Source organism: Entelurus aequoreus, linkage group LG03, assembly GCF_033978785.1.
Source record: "Entelurus aequoreus isolate RoL-2023_Sb linkage group LG03, RoL_Eaeq_v1.1, whole genome shotgun sequence".
NCBI classification, from domain to species: domain Eukaryota; kingdom Metazoa; phylum Chordata; class Actinopteri; order Syngnathiformes; family Syngnathidae; genus Entelurus; species Entelurus aequoreus.
Window position 1 is genome coordinate 82,812,596 of NC_084733.1, and position 17,191 is coordinate 82,829,786.

The 17,191-nt window shown below is 35.9% G+C and overlaps 1 protein-coding gene across 5 annotated transcripts in view; it reads right to left on the bottom strand.

Annotated features, from left to right (window-relative positions):
- LOC133646972 (calcium-dependent secretion activator 2-like) overlaps positions 1-17,191 on the bottom strand; it is a 269,411-nt gene that overhangs the window by 75,950 nt on the left and 176,270 nt on the right. For all 5 annotated transcript variants that reach the window (XM_062042966.1, XM_062042965.1, XM_062042963.1 and 2 more), the window contains exons 16-17: positions 13,378-13,501; positions 11,167-11,267 (exon numbers count right to left, since the gene is read on the bottom strand). In XM_062042966.1, coding sequence (XP_061898950.1) covers positions 11,167-11,267; positions 13,378-13,501 — 225 coding nt within the window. The remainder of the gene's footprint in view (positions 1-11,166; positions 11,268-13,377; positions 13,502-17,191) is intronic.

The following is a 17,191-nucleotide window of genomic DNA, read 5'->3' on the forward strand; positions in this document are numbered from 1 at the left end:
TGTACTAAATATTTTTGTAAATTTTGATTGAAAGAATATCTATTATATTATATATATGCATTATATTATATTTATGTATTATATTATATTTATATGTATTATATTATATATGTTCATTTTATTTTATATATGCATTATATTATATATGTATTGTATTATATATATGCGTTGTATTATATATATGCATTATATTATATTACAGTATATATGCATTATATTATATTTATGTATTATATTATATTATATTAATGTATTATATTATATATATGCATTATATTAATTATAAGCATTATATTATATTACAGTATATATGCATTATATTATATTGATGTATTATATTATATTATATTTATGTATTATATTATATTATATTAATGTATTATATTATATATATGCATTATATTAATTATAAGCATTATATTATATTACAGTATATATGCATTGTATTATATTTATGTATTATATTATATTTATATGTATTATATTATATATGTGCATTATATTATATATATGTATTGTATTATATATATGCGTTGTATTATATTTATGCATTATATTATATTACAGTATATATGCATTATATTATATTTATGTATTATATTATATTAATGTATTTTATTATATATATGCATTATATTAATTATAAGCATTATATTATATTACAGTATATATGCATTATATTATATTGATGAATTACATTATATTATATTTATGTATTATATTATATTATATTATATATATACATTATATTAATTATAAGCATTATATTATATTACAGTATATATGCATTATATAATATTTATGTATTATATTATATTATATTAATGTATTATATTATATATGTATTATTATATATATATATGTATTATATTATATTTATGTATTATATTATATATATATTATATTATATTTATGTATTATATATATTATATTATATTTATGTATTATATTATATATATATGTATTATATTATATATGTATTATATTATATATATATGTATTATATTATATTTATGTATTATATTATATATATTATATTATATTTATGTATTATATTATGTATATATATGTATTATATTATCTTTATGTATTATGTATATGCATTATATTATATTTATGTATTATATTATATTTATATGTAGATGCAATATTTTGTAGCTGCAGTATTTTGTAAGTGTTTAAAGATATAGTTGTAATACTTTTTAATTTCAGTATTTTTTGGTTATAGTATTTTCTAAGTGTTGCTTAAATACGTGGCTGTAGTATTTTGTATTATTAGTATTTTGTAGTTGCAGTACTTGTAAGTGTTGTTTATAGATGTAGCTGAAGTATTTTCTAATTTTAGTACTTAGTGGTTGTAGTATTTTGTAAGTGTGGTTAAAAATATAGCTGTAGTATTTTGTAATATTAGTACTTTGTAGTTGCAGTATTTTGTAAGTGTTGTATGGTGATGTAGTTGTAATATTTTGTTATAGTATTTTGTATTAGCAGTACTTTGTAAGTGAAGCTGTAGTATTTTGTAATATTAGTATTTTGTAAGTGTTTAAAGACACAGTTGTGGTATTTTGGAATATTAGTATTTTGTAGTTGCAGCATTTTGTATGTTTCGTTTACAGACATAGCTGTAGTATTTCATATTATTAGTATTTTGTAGAAGCAGTACTTTGTAAGTGTTGTTTAAAGATGTAGTATTTTGTGGTTGCAGTATGTTGTGTTGTTTAAAGACATAGCTGTAGTATTTCATATGAGCATTTTGTAGTCGCAGTACTTTGTGTTTTTTAAGGATGTAGTATTTTGTAATAGTGTTTTGTGGTTGCAGTATGTTGTGTTGTTTAAAGACATATCTGTAGTATTTCATGATATGAGTATTTTGTACTAGCCGTACTTTGTAAGTGTAGTTTAATGTCATAGTATTTTTGTAATATTAGTATTTTATAGTTGCATTATGTTGAAAGTGTTACAGTTACAGTTGTAGTATTTTGTAATATTATTTTGTAGTTGCAGTATTTTGCAACTGTTGTATAGACACAGTTGCAGTATTTTGTCATATTATTTTGTAGTTGCAGTATTTTGTGAGTCTTGTATAAAGACACAGTTGCAGTATTTTGTAATATTATTTTGTAGTTGCAATATTTAGTGAGTCTTGTATAAAGACACAGTTGCAGTATTTTGTAATATTATTTTGTAGTTGCAATATTTTGTGAGTGTTGTATAAAGACACAGTTGCAGTATTTTGTAATATTTTGTAGTAGCAGTATTTTGTGAGTGTTGTGTAAAGACACAGTTTAAGTATTTTGTAATATTTTGTAGTGGCAGTATTTTGTGAGTGTTGTGTAAAGACACAGTTGTAGTATTTTGTAATATTAATATTTTGTAGTTGCAGTATTTTGTGAGTGTTGTGTAAAGACACAGTTTTAGTATTTTGTAATATTTTGTAGTTGCAGTATTTTGTGAGTGTTTTGTAAAGACACAGTTGTAGTATTTTGTAATATTAATATTTTGTAGTTGCAGTATTTTGTGAGTGTTGTGTAAAGACACAGTTGTAGTATTTTGTAATATTTTGTAGTTGCAGTATTTTGTGAGTGTTGTGTAAAGACACAGTTGTAGTATTTTGTAATATTAATATTTTGTAGTTGCAGTATTTTGTGAGTGTTGTGTAAAGACACAGTTTTAGTATTTTGTAATATTTTGTAGTTGCAGTATTTTGTGAGTGTTTTGTAAAGACACAGTTGTAGTATTTTGTAGTTGCAGTATTTTGTGAGTGTTGTGTAAGGACACAGTTTTAGTATTTTGTAATATTTTGTAGTTGCAGTATTTTGTGAGTGTTGTGTAAAGACACAGTTGTAGTATTTTGTAATATTAATATTTTGTATTTGCAGAATTTTGTGAGTGTTGTGTAAAGACACAGTTGTAGTATTTTGTAATATTATTTTGTAGTTGCAGTATTTTCTGAGTCTTGTATAAAGACACAGTTTTAGTATTTTGTAATATTTTGTAGTTGCAGTATTTTGTGAGTGTTGTGTAAAGACACAATTGTAGTATTTTGTAATATTAATATTTTGTATTTGCAGAATATTGTGAGTGTTGTATAAAGACACAGTTGCGGTATTTTGTAGGTGTATCTACTAAGAGTACGTGCGTTTGGACTAACGAGCAGCTCGTCGGCCTAAAGAGCATCCAAGCGTGGCAGCTGCGGGAGGTCAAAGGTCGGGCCGCTGCTGAGGTCGCTGCTATTAACGTCTAAAGGAGTCGCGAGAGAAAAGTGCAACCGGCCTTCAATGGCTGCCGCCGTGTGAGCGCCGGCGAGGACGAAGAGGCAGCGATGTCGGGCTGGAGGACAAGAAGAGAGGATGAAAGCGGCGCTCTTAACGCGTGGCCTTGCAGGAATACCCATCAGGCCTTGCAAAACACGTCTTTTCAGGCGGGCGGCGAGGAAAGGCGTTTACCAAACGTTTATGCTCCTTCATCTCCAGACGCCTTTCAAGCGCAGCTGCTAGTAAACACAGCACGCTCTCAAAGAGCCGACACCAATCACACGGCGAGGAGAACACGCCGTCAAGGCCGCACGAGAGCGCCGATGAAAGGAGGAGGCGAGAAATCAAAGAAATTGAAAATGAAATCAATTCATGGGAAAAAAAGAAAAAAAAAAGATTTACAATATTAATAACTTACCTCTCGTCCCTTCCAGCAGCACACAAACAAAAACACACATACATTTAAAACATGTTAACAAGTGAAAACTCATCTGTTGACTTTGATCAATAAAAAGGCTTTTGCAAAACTACCACAAAGTTTCCTTTCAATAACATTTCAACACAAAACACCATCTTGCTATCAGGTCAGCATGAAACACACACACACACACACACACACACACACACACACACACACACACACACACACACACACACACACACACACACACACACACACACACACACACCCACACACACACACACACACACACACACACACACACACACACACACACACACACACACACACACACACACACACACACACACACACACACACACGTACATCATATCCATATACAGGACTGTCTCAGAAAATTAGAATATTGTGATAAAGTCCTTTATTTTCTGTAATGCAATTAAAAAAACAAAAATGTCATACATTCTGGATTCATTACACATCAACTGAAATATTGCAAGCCTTTTATTATTTTAATATCGCCGATTATGGCATGCAGCTTAAAGGCCTACTGAAAGCCACTACTACCGACCACGCAGTCTGATAGTTTATACATCAATGATGAAATCTTAACATTGCAACACATGCCAATACGGCCGGGTTAACTTATAAAGTGACATTTTAAAATTCCCGCCACACTTCCGGTTGAAAAACTCCTTTGGATATGATTTATGCGCGTGACGTCACAAAATCCACGGAAGTGGTTGGACCCCGTCGACCCGATACAAAAACCTCTTGTTTTCTTCGACAAAATTCCACAGTATTGTGGACATCTGTGTTGGTGAATCTTTTGCAATTTGTTTAATGAACAATGGAGGCTGCAAAGAAGAACGTTGTAGGTGGGATCGATCGGTGTATTAGCGGCTAAGTACAATACTTACAGCAACACAACAAGGACTACTTACTACGCCTAGCCGATGCTTGCCACCAAACCCACGGATGAAGTCCTTCGTCGGGCCGTCGATCGCTGGAACGCAGGTGAGCACGGGTGTTGATGAGCAGATGAGGGCTGGCTGGCGTAGGTGGAGCGCTAATGTTTTTATCATAGCTCTGTGAGGTCCGGTTGCTAAGTTGCTAAGTTAGCCTTAGCGTCGTTAGCAACAGCATTGTTAAGCCTTACCAGGCTGAGAATTTTTAACCGTGTAGTTACATGTACATGGTTTAATAGTATTGTTGATCTTCTGTCTATCCTTCCAGTCAGGGGTTTATTTATTTTGTTTCTATCTTCATTTGAGAACGATGCTATCACGTTAGCTCAGTAGCTAAGTGTGTCACCGATGTATTGTCGTGGAGATAAAAGTCACTTTAAATGTCCATTTCGCGTTCTCGCCTCTCATTTTCAAGAGGATATAGTATCCGAGGTGGTTTAAAATACAAATCCGTGATCCACAATAGAAAAAGGAGAGAGTGTGGAATCCAATGAGCCAGCTTGTACCTAAGTTACGGTCAGAGCGAAAAAAGATACGTCCATTATTGCCTCTCAAGTCCTTCACTCTAACGTTCCTCATCTACGAATCTTTCATCCTCGCTCAAATTAATGGGTTAATCGTCGCTTTGTCGCTCCGAATCTCTCGCTCCATTGTAAACAACGGGGAATTGTGAGGAATACTAGCTCCTGTGACGTCACGCTACTTCCGGTACAGGCAAGGCTTTTTTTTTATCAGCGAGCAAAAGTTGCGAACTTTATCGTCGATTTTCTCTACTAAATCCTTTCAGCAAAAATATGGCAATATCGCGAAATGATCAAGTATGACACATAGAATGGATCTGCTATTCCCGTTTAAATTAAAAAAAATTCATTTCAGTAGGCCTTTAAGAAAACTCAAAAATCCCATCTCAAAAAATTAGAATATTTCCTCAGACCAAGTAAAAAATAAAGATTTATAACAGCAAAACAAAACCAAACATTTGAAAATGTCAATTAATGCACTCAGTACTTGGTTGGGAGTCCTTTTGCAGGGTTTACTGCACCAATGCGGCGTGGCATGGAGGCAATCAGCCTGTGGCATTGCTGAGGTGTTATGGATGCCCAGGATGCTTCAATAGCGGCCTTTAGCTCATTTGCATTATTGGGTCTGGTGTCTTTCAGCTTCTTCTTCACTATACCCCACAAATTCTCTATGGGGTTCAGGTCAGGGGAGTTGGCAGGCCAATCGAGGACAGTAATGCCATGGTCAGTACACCAGTTACTGGTGGTTTTGGCACTGCTGGATCATGCTGGAAAATGAAATCATCATCTCCATAGAGCTTTTCAACAGATGGAAGCATGTAGTGCTCTAAAATCTCTTGGTACACAGCTGCATTGACTCTGGACTTGATGAAACACAGTGGACCAACACCAGCAGCTGACATGGCTCCCCATACCATTGCTGACTGTGGGAACTTCACACTGGATTTCAAGCAACTTGGATTTTGCTCCTCTCCAGCCTTCCTCCAGACTCTAGCGCCTTGACTTCCAAATGAAATACAAAACTTGCTTTCGTCTGAAAACAGGACTCTGGACCACTCTGCAACTGTCCAGTGCTTCTTTTCCATAGCCCAAGTCAGACGCTTCTAGAGATTTAAGAGCACTACATGCTTCTATCTGTTGAAAAGCTCTATGGAGATGATGATTTCATTTTCCAGCATGATCCAGCAGTGCCAAAACCACCAGTAACTGGTGTACTGACCATGGCATTACTGTCCTCGAATGGCCTGCCAACTCCCCTGACCTGAACCCCATAGAGAATTTGTGGGGTATTGTGAAGAAGAAGCTGAAAGACACCAGACCCAATAATGCAAATGAGCTAAAGGCCGCTATTGAAGCATCCTGGGCACCCATAACACCTCAGCAATGCCACAGGCTGATTGCCTCCATGCCACGCCGCATTGGTGCAGTAATCCGTGCAAAAGGACTCCCAACCAAGTACTGAGTGCATTAATTGACATTTTCAAATGTTTGATTTTGTTTTGCTGTTATAAATCTTTTTTTTTTAAACTTGGTCTGAGGAAATATTGTAATTTTTTGAGATACGATTTTTTGAGTTTTCTTAAGCTGTAATCAGCAATATTAAAATAATAAAAGGCTTGCAATATATCAGTTGATGTGTAATGAATCCAGAATGTATGACATTTTTGTTTTTTTAATTGCATTACAGAAAATAAAGAACTTTATCACAATATTCTAATTTTCTGAGACGGTCCTATATATACAGTACAGGCCAAAAGTTTGGACATACCTTTTCATTCAATGCGTTTTCTTTATTTTCATGACTATTTACATTGTAGATTGTCACTGAAGGCATCAAAGCTATGAATGAACACATGTGGAGTTATGTACTTAACAAAAAAAGAGTAAATTAACTGAAAACATGTTTTATATTCTAGTTTCTTCAAAGTAGCCAGCCTTTGCTCTGATTACTTTTTCGCACACTCTTTTGCATTCTCTCGATGAGCTTCAAGAGGTAGTCCCCTGAAATGCTTTTCACTTCACAGGTGTGCTTGAAGCTCATCGAGAGAATGCCAAGAGTGTGCAAAGCAGTAATCAGAGCAAAGGGTGGATATTTTGAAAAAACTAGAATATAAAACATGGTTTCAGTTATATCACCTTTTTTTTTGTTAAATACATAACTCCACATGTGTTCATTCATAGTTGTGATGCCTTCAGGGAGATTCTACAATGTAAATAGTCATGAAAATAAATAAAACACATTGAATGAGAAGGTGTGTCCAAACTTTTGGCCTGTACTGTATATATACACTCAGTATATATATGTATATATATTAGGGCTATCAAGAGATTATTTTTAAATCAAATTAATCACACTCTAGAAACTGTGATTAATTGTAATTAATCACAGGTTATTTGCTTGCATAAATAACATTTGCTGAAGACAATACCGCAATAATTAGAAACAAATGCAATTTGTCCGTCAGAATGTCATTCAGGAACATTTTTTAAAATGTTTTACTGAACTGCAAGTCATTGATTTACTCAAAACTTGGCAACAGTAAATATAATAAGAATTAAGTGCACATTTTGAAAGTCTTTGCAATAATCTTGCAAACAAGGTGTAGTTACTAAAGGATAATGTTGTAAACACTCATAAACATAGTGCACCATTTACTTTAGTTCAAACAGTTGTTTGTTTACCTTTTTCAGATGATAATGCTGATCTCTTTTTTTTGGTACCATGCGACCCCAGCTGGTTGTGATTACTTACAGGTGTCCAAGCTTCTCCAGGAAGCAAAATAAATTCACATTCAGCCGGTAGTTGCAACTTGACGCTGTGGTTTGTGTGGTACAGTTGTAGTAATAGTCCCTCTCCAAGATATTGTACGACGGATCAGCTGTGGTGATGTGAAGGACATCTTCTTGCAGGACTTGGGTCTTCACAGGTGTTAGATGTCCGTTTAGCAAAGGCATATGTTGAACTTAACGGTGGTAGCATGCTAGCATGTGGCTATCTGCTCGCGCTGCAGCAGCAACCGGCAGCAGCCGTCACTGCTCGCTGAGGACGCTGACTGCTGCTTGCTTTCAACTTAGAGTCTCCAAGACACAAAAAAAGTCTCCATTATCGCCGGGAAAAGTCGCTAGATTTGTTGCTAGTACCGTATTTTTCCGACTATAAGTCGCTCCGGAGTATAAGTCGCACCGGCCGAAAATGCATAATAAAGAAGGAAAAAAACATATATAAGTCGCACTGGAGTATAAGTCGCATATTTGGGGGAAATTTATTTGATAAAAGCCAACACCAAGAATAGACATTTGAAAGGCAATTTAAAATAAATAAAGAATAGTGAACAACAGGCTGAATAAGTGTACGTTATATGAGGCATAAATAACCAACTGAGAACGTGCCTGGTATGTTAACGTAACATATTATGGTAAGAGTCATTCCAATAACTATAACATATAGAACATGCTATACGTTTACCAAACAATCTGTCACACCTAATCGCTAAATCCCATTAAATCTTATACGTCTAAGTCTCTTACGTGAATGAGCTAAATAATATTATTTGATATTTTACGGTAATGTGTTAATAATTTCATACATAAGTCACTCCTGAGTATAAGTCGCACCCCCGGCCAAACTATGAAAAAAACTGCGACTTATAGTCCGAAAAATACGGTAGTTGTTTACAAAAAAAAAAAAAGGCCCCAAGAGGATTGAAAACACTATCGGTGCTATTTTGAAGCGAAATTGGCCGCCTCCCATTGTGATCACAGACTGTGTCACAAATGATAACGTGATCATTTATTTTTATTCATCACAAGATTGACAGCCCTAGTGTATATATATTTATGCATATTTATACACTTACATAAATATAATAAATATATACATATTTACATACATCCATACATATATATACATACATGCATATTTATATATATGCATATAAACACACACATATGTATATATTAGGGCTGCAACAACTAATTGATTAAATCAATTAGTTGTTGCAGCCCTAATATATATATATATATATATATATATATATATATATATATATATATATATATATATATATATATATATATATATATATAAATCGATTATAAAAATAGTTGGCGATTAATTTAGTCATCGATTCGTTGGATCTATGCTATGCGCAGAGGCAATTAAATTTATTTTATTTTTTAATATAAACCTTTATTTATAAACTGCAACATGTACGAACAGCTGAGAAACAATAATCAAAATAAGTATGGTGCCTGTATGCTGTTTTTTTTTCAATAAAATACTGGAAAGGATAGAAATGTAGTTTGTCTCTTTTATTCGATTATTAATCAATTAATCGAAGTAATAATCGACAGATTAATCGATTATCAAATTAATCGTTAGTTGCAGCCCTAGTATATATGTATATATATATATACACACACACACACACGCACACATATATAACATCAATGTAGGTAAGTATGAAAAGAAAAGTAGTAAAAGTATTCTGAAAAGGCAAGAAAGTAAAAAAAAAAAGGTACTGTGAAGTATTGAAGTACCAGAATAGAGTATTGGTGTAAGTTCATAGCGTTCGTGAAGCAGAAATTAGTTTAAATTCCACATTGTGTTTAATTGTCATCACACGTCACTCAGAGCGCTGCCGTCGCCATGGCAGCGACAGACCAGAATAGCTGGAAACAGATGCTGGCACATGATCCGTTTGTAGCCAGCAAGCGTATGTGAGCAGATATGGTCATATGTGATCCTTACGGCATCGTTCGAGATTATACGTGGTCATATGTGATCATACATCTGTGTTTATACGTGATCCTATGTGAGCATGCGTGATATGTGATCATACGCGATCATATATGATCACGTGATCATATATGAGCAGATAACTCCATGGTGTTCAGGGATGAATAGTCTCTCCTATAGCTACTGTACTATTTTTTCAGCTACAGTTACATTAATCATTAGTAATGCAGCAGCCTAGTTTTGAATGGCAGGGTTCCTGCTATCATAAAAATATAACATTTACATAATAAAAATCAACTACAGGCTTTCCAAATGCTGTAATAAATTAAGCATGATGAGTTGACTTGAAACTGTTTAATGTTGCACTTTTTATATGTAGAAGAAAAGTTGTGTCATTTTATTTAATCTGAGCAACAACTTGAGGAAGTTAATTGTTAATTAACGTGGGCAGAATTATTATAATGTTCCCAATGTTAAAAGGATAAAGCCATTGTTTACAAATTTGGTAAATAACCCAAAAATGTATATTTTGTTGTTTTCTTACTGTACCGAAAATGAACCGAATCGTGACCTCTAAATCGAGGTACATACCGAACCGAAATTTTTGTGTATCGTTACACCCCTATTAAAAGCATGGATATTTTTATCACATATTTAATATTCAGTATACAATTGTCCGTTTAGTGAAAGTTATCAAGTAAAATTAAATGTGCACACCGAAGCAAGACTGGGTTTTCAGCTTTCTCTTCAAAGAGTTAACATATCAGCTAGCATGTAGCATCACACGCAACAACGCCACGCAACCCCAATGTTTATTAGCAGGAAATTTAGCTAATTTTTGCAAACATTTATTTAACGCTATGAAAAACGTTTTTATGGTAAAAAACTAGCAACATTCTACAGTGTAAAAAAAGGATTTTACGGTACAAAAACCTATTTTACAGAATAAGAAACAATTATTTTAATTTTTGTGTACCGTTACACCCCTAGATCATACATAATCATATGTGATTCTATGTGAGCATACGTGATTATATGTGATCATATGTAGATATACGCGATATGTGATCACACAGGATCATGCGTGATCATATTTGATCATATGTGAGCGTGGGCGCGAACGTGCCAACGCTCAGCCAGGATGACAAGTGATCAAGAACGTTGATCAAGAGACTCCTGGAACCAAGGAGACGAGTGGCCTTTGACCCCACCAGCATGAGTCGGCAACAGTGGAATACGTGTAATTCAAAAGAAAAAGTGAAACCTCAGAGTGATGCTCGTCGTTCTGCTGCAGGACTTCAATGACCAACTCTCCCAATCGCATCACGTCCTCCAGTCTCTTCTCCGGGTCCACTTCCACGTCCACTGGGAACATGCCACACCATCACCTTAGATTATCTTAAACATCATCACATGTATTCATCTTGTTATAGCAGCATGAATTTAGAGCTTCAAATAATAGCTCAGGTAGGTTTCATCATCTTGTGTGCAGCTCCACAAATACCTCCCGTACAGTCTATACCGGGGGTCAGCAACCCGCGGCTCTAGAGCCGCATGTGGCTCTTTAGCGCCGCCCTAGTGGCTCCCTGGACCTTTGATTGATTGATTGATTGATTGAGACTTTTATTAGTAGGTTGCACAGTACAGTACATATTCCGTACAATTGACCACTAAATGGTAACACCCGAATAAGTTTTTCAACTTGTTTAAGTCGGGGTCCACTTAAATTGATTCATGATACAGATATATACTATCAGATCACCTCTTTCAGAGATGTGTAAAAATGGAAAAAGATGAAGAAAGAAACATTTTTATGGTTTTAATATATTTTTTGTAGAACAAACATGACACAAACCTTCCTAATTGATAGAAATCGCATTGTTTATGTTATACGTGCTTCACTGATGAGAGTATTAGGCAAGCACCGTTTTGTCCTAATTTCAGCGACCCATGAACTCATCGTAGTTTCAACTTTCTCAGATGCTGCCACAGAAAGACGTGTCTTATGCCAGTGGTCCCCAACCACAGGGCCACGGCCCGGTACCGGTCCGAGGACCGATTGGCCGCGGCCACACAAGAAATATAAAAAATTTAAAAAATAATATATTTTTTTTTATTAAATCAACATAAAAAACACAATATATACATTATATATCAATATAAATCAATACAGTCTGCAGGGATACAGTCCGTAAGCACACATGATTGTATTTCTTTATGACAAAAAAAAAAAAAAATTTTTTTTTTTTTTTTTTACTATCCCTCCCCGGTCAAGCATTGACCGGTCCGCAAGTACAAAAAGGTTGGGGACCACTGTTTTATGCCACTCCTTTGTCTCATTTTGTCCACCAAACGCTTTACGCTGTGCATGAATCCTCAAAGGTGAGCTTTGTTGATTTTATTGATTTGCTGGAGTGCTTATCAGGCATATTTGGTCAATCCAGGACTGCAAGCTAATCCATGCTAACATGCTATTTATGCTATCTGTATGTACATATTGCATCATTATGCCTCGTTTGTAGCTATATTTGAGCTCATTTAATTTCCTTTACTTATGTTCTCTGTGTATTTAATTTATATTTGCATGTCTCATGACACATCTGTGTAGAGCAGTGGTCCCCAACCTTTTTGTACTTGCGGACCGGTCAACGCTTGAAAATTTGTCCCACGGACCGGAGGGGGGGGGGGGTAGTAAAAAAAATAAATTATTATTATTTTTTTGTCATAAAGAAATACAATCATGTGTGCTTACAGACTGTATCCCTGCAGACTGTATTGATTTATATTGATATATAATCTATATATTGTGTTTTTTATGTTGATTTAATTTAAAAAAAAAAAAATATATATATATATATATATTTATATTTTTTGGTTTTATTTTTTTTATTTCTTGTGTGACCAATCGGTCCACGGACCGGTATCTGTATGTAATATTGGCTGCATTTCTCATCGTTGTTTGTGCGCCACGTTGTTCCAGACCACAGCAAACGTCACCCAACTTGCAAAGATTGTAATAAATCCATTAGAAGAAGACATCCATTTAACTTGGACCCACACATCTATACCTTTGGCCATTAAAAGCCAGTATTTTCCAGAAGTCATCACACCTCCATTTTACTAATGATTTCCAACGTTGCAAAAATGTGTAGAATAAAAATTAAAATACAACATTTGTGTTAACAAAGATTTGCCCGAGCCTTTGATAGTAGGCTAATATAGCTGATATAGACACTTACATCATGCGTTGCCTTCATTATAACACTTATACAAGGCTTTTATTTTTTTGCGGCTCCAGACAGATTTTTGTTTTGCATTTTTAGTCCAATACGGCTCTTTCAACATTTTGGGTTGCCGACCCCTGGTCTATACGGTCTGAACAATACAAATAAACATATGCTCTTTGTGTTCATGGGGTCCCTAATGAAGTGGCCCTTTCCTCCCGGATCATTTCAAGTGAGAAGAGGAAGCCTACCTGTCATGTGAGCGTATTCTATCAGCTGGCCGTAATTGATCCCGGCAGCTTTCTCCAGACACTTGTGCACCAGCTTCTTCATCTCCTCTGGAGGAACTGCTGTGGTGATGTCCTTCATGAGGACCTGCAAGTTGAAGAAGGACGCTCATACAAACTTTGCTCCTGGAGCACTGGTGTCCATCTCAAGGCCACTTCATTTTAATGTGGCTCTCTACGCCATTTTAACATTCCCCCCCCCCGCATGTTTTAACATGGTCCGTCATTTCATTTTATTGTGGCCCGTCCCAAGATTTTAATGTGGCTATCGACGCCTTTTTATGTGACCCGCCACCTCATTTTAATTGGGCCCGCTACGTCATTTATCGTGGTCTGTCACTTCATTTTAATTTGACCTTCCACATAATTTTACCGTTGCGAGTTCCAACATTTAATTTTTTAAATGTGGTCTGCCAAATTATTGCATGTGGTTTGCCCACCACGTCATTCAATGTGGTTACTTCATTTTAGGTGACCCTCCACATCATTTTATTGTGGCCGCTCACAACATTTTAACGTAGCCTAACACATCATTTATTTGTGGTCCACCACTTCATTTTAAGTGGCCCACAACATAATTTTATGGTGGATCGCCACTTCACTTTAAACGTGGCCCGCCATGTCATTGTATGTGGTCCACCACTTCATTTTACGTGACCCTCCATTTATGCAACCTGCCACATTTTTTTTATGTCTACCATCCTAGTCACGTCCGTTGTGTCCTTGAGCAAGACACTTCACCCTAGCTCCTGATGGCTGCTGGTTAGAGCCTTGCATGGCAGCTCCCGCCATCAGTGTGTGAATGTGTGTGTGAATGGGTGAATGTGGAAATAGTGTCAAAGCGCTTTGAGTACCTTGAAGGTAGAAAACCGCTATACAAGTACAACCCATTTATCATTTATAACATTATTTGAATGTGGATTGCCACATCAAATTAAGGTGGCCTGCCATATCATTCTAATGTGGCCCGTCCCAACATTTTAAAGTGACACACCATATAAATCTATTGTGGCAGAACACATCATTTATGGCGGCCCACCACTTAATTTTAATTTGGCCCGCAACATCACTTTATTGTGGATTACAACTTCAATTTAATGTAGCCCGCCATGTCATTTTATTGTGGCACGCCACATAATTCTAACGTGGGTGGCCTGCAACATCCTTTTATTGTGGATTACAACTTTAATTTAATGTGGCTGCCATATCATTTTATTGTGGCACGCCACATAATTCTAACGTGGGTGGCCCGCAAAATCTTTTTATTGTGGATTATAACTTCAATTTAATGTGGGTTCAATATCATTTTATTGTGGCACGCCACATAATTCTAACGTGGGTGGCCCGCTACATCATTTTATTGTGGATTACAACTTCAATTAATTTGGCCCGCCATATCATTTTATCGTGGTACGCTACATATTTCTAATGTGACCCGCCATATCATTTTATTGTGGCACGCCACATAATTCTAACGTGAGAGCCCGCAACATCCTTTTATTGTGGATTACAACTTCAATTTAAGTGGCCCGCCATATCATTTTATAGAGGCACGCCCCATGATTCTAACACGGGTGGCCCGCAACATCATTTTATTGTGGATTACAACTTCAATTAATGTGGCACGCTACATAATTCTAATGTGGCCCGCCGTTTAATTTTATTGTGGCACGCCACATAATTCTGACGTGGGTGGATCGCAACATCCTTTTATTGTGGATTACAACTTCAATTTAGGTGGCCCGCCATATAATTTTATAGTCGCACGCCCCATGATTCTAACATGGGTGGCACACAACATCATTTTATTGTGGATTACAACTTCAATTAAAGTGGCACGCCGCTTCATTTTATTGTGGCACGCCACATAATTCTAACATGGGTGGCACGCAACATCCTTTTATTGTGGATGACAACCTCAATTTAAGTGGCTTGCCATAGCATTTTATTGTGGCACGCCACATAATTTTAATGTGGATTACAACTTAAATTAATGTGGCCCGCCATATCATTTTATCGTGGTACGCTACATAATTCTAATGTGACCCGCCAAATCATTTTATTGTGGCACGCCACATAATTCTAACGTGAGAGCCCGCAACATCCTTTTATTGTGGATTACAACTTCAATTTAAGTGGCCTGCCACAATTTTATTGTGGATTACAACTTCAATTTAAGTGGCCTGCCATATCATTTTATAGTGGCACGCCCCATAATTCTAACATGGGTGGCCCACAACATCATTTTATTGTAGATTACAACTTCAATTAATGTGGCACGCTACATAATTCTAAAGTGGCCCGCCGTTTCATTTTATTGTGGCACGCCTCATAATTCTAACGTGGGTGGCCCGCAACATCATTTTATTGTGGATTACAACTTCAATTTAAGTAGCCTGCCATATCATTTTATTGTGGCACGCTACATCATTTTATTGTGGGTTACAACTTCAATCAATGTGGCACGCTACATAATTCTAATGTGGGTGGCCCGCAACATCATTTTATGGCGGATTACAACTTCAATTAATGTGGCTTGCCATATCATTTTATCGTGGCACGCTACATAATTCTAATGTGGCCCGCCATATCATTTTATTGTGGCACGCCACTTAATTCTAAAGTGGGTGGCCCGCAACATCCTTTTATTGTGGATTACAACTTCAATTTAAGTGGCCTGCCACAATTTTTTTGTGGATTACAACTTCAATTTAAGTGGCCTGCCATATCATTTTATAGTGGCACGCCCCATAATTCTAACGTGGGTGGCCCGCAACATCAATTTATTGTGGATTACAACTTCAATTTAAGTAGCCTGCCATCTCATTTTATCGTGGCACGCTACATCATTTTAATGTGGCCCGCCATATAATTTTATATTGGCACACCCCATGATTCTAACATTGATGGCCCGCAACATCATTTTAATGTGGGTTACAACTTCAATCAATGTGGCACGCTACATAATTCTAATGTGGGTGGCCCGCAACATCATTTTATGGCGGATTACAACTTCAATTAATGTGGCTTGCCATATCATTTTATTGTGGCACGCTACATAATTCTAATGTGGCCCGCCATATCATTTTATTGTGGCACGCCACTTAATTCTAACGTGGGTGGCCTGCAACATCCTTTTATTGTGGATTACAACTTCAATTTAAGTGGCCTGCCACAATTTTTTTGTGGATTACAACTTCAATTTAAGTGGCCTGTCATATCATTTTATAGTGGTACGCCCCATAATTCTAACATGGGTGGCCCACAACATCATTTTATTGTGGATTACAACTTCAATTAATGTGGCCCGCCATATCATTTTATTGTGGCAAGCTACATAATTCTAATGTGGCCTGCCATATCCTTTTATCGTGGCACGCCACTTAATTCTAACGTGGATGGCCCGCAACATAATTTTATTGTGGATTACAACTTCAATCAATGTGGCACGCTACATAATTCTAAAGTGGCCCGCCGTTTTCATTTTATTGTGGCACGCCACATACTTCTAACGTGGGTGGCCCGCAACATCCTTTTATTGTGGATTACAACTTCAATTTAAGTGGCCTGCCACAATTTTATTGTGGATTACAACTTCAATTTAAGTGGCCTGCCACAATTTTATTGTGGATTACAACTTCAATTTAAGTGGCCTGCCATATCATTTTATTGTGGCACGCTACATAAATTTAATGTGGCCCGCCATATTATTTTATTGTGGCACGCCTCATGATTCTAACGTGGGTGGCCTGCAACATAATTTTATTGTGGATTACAA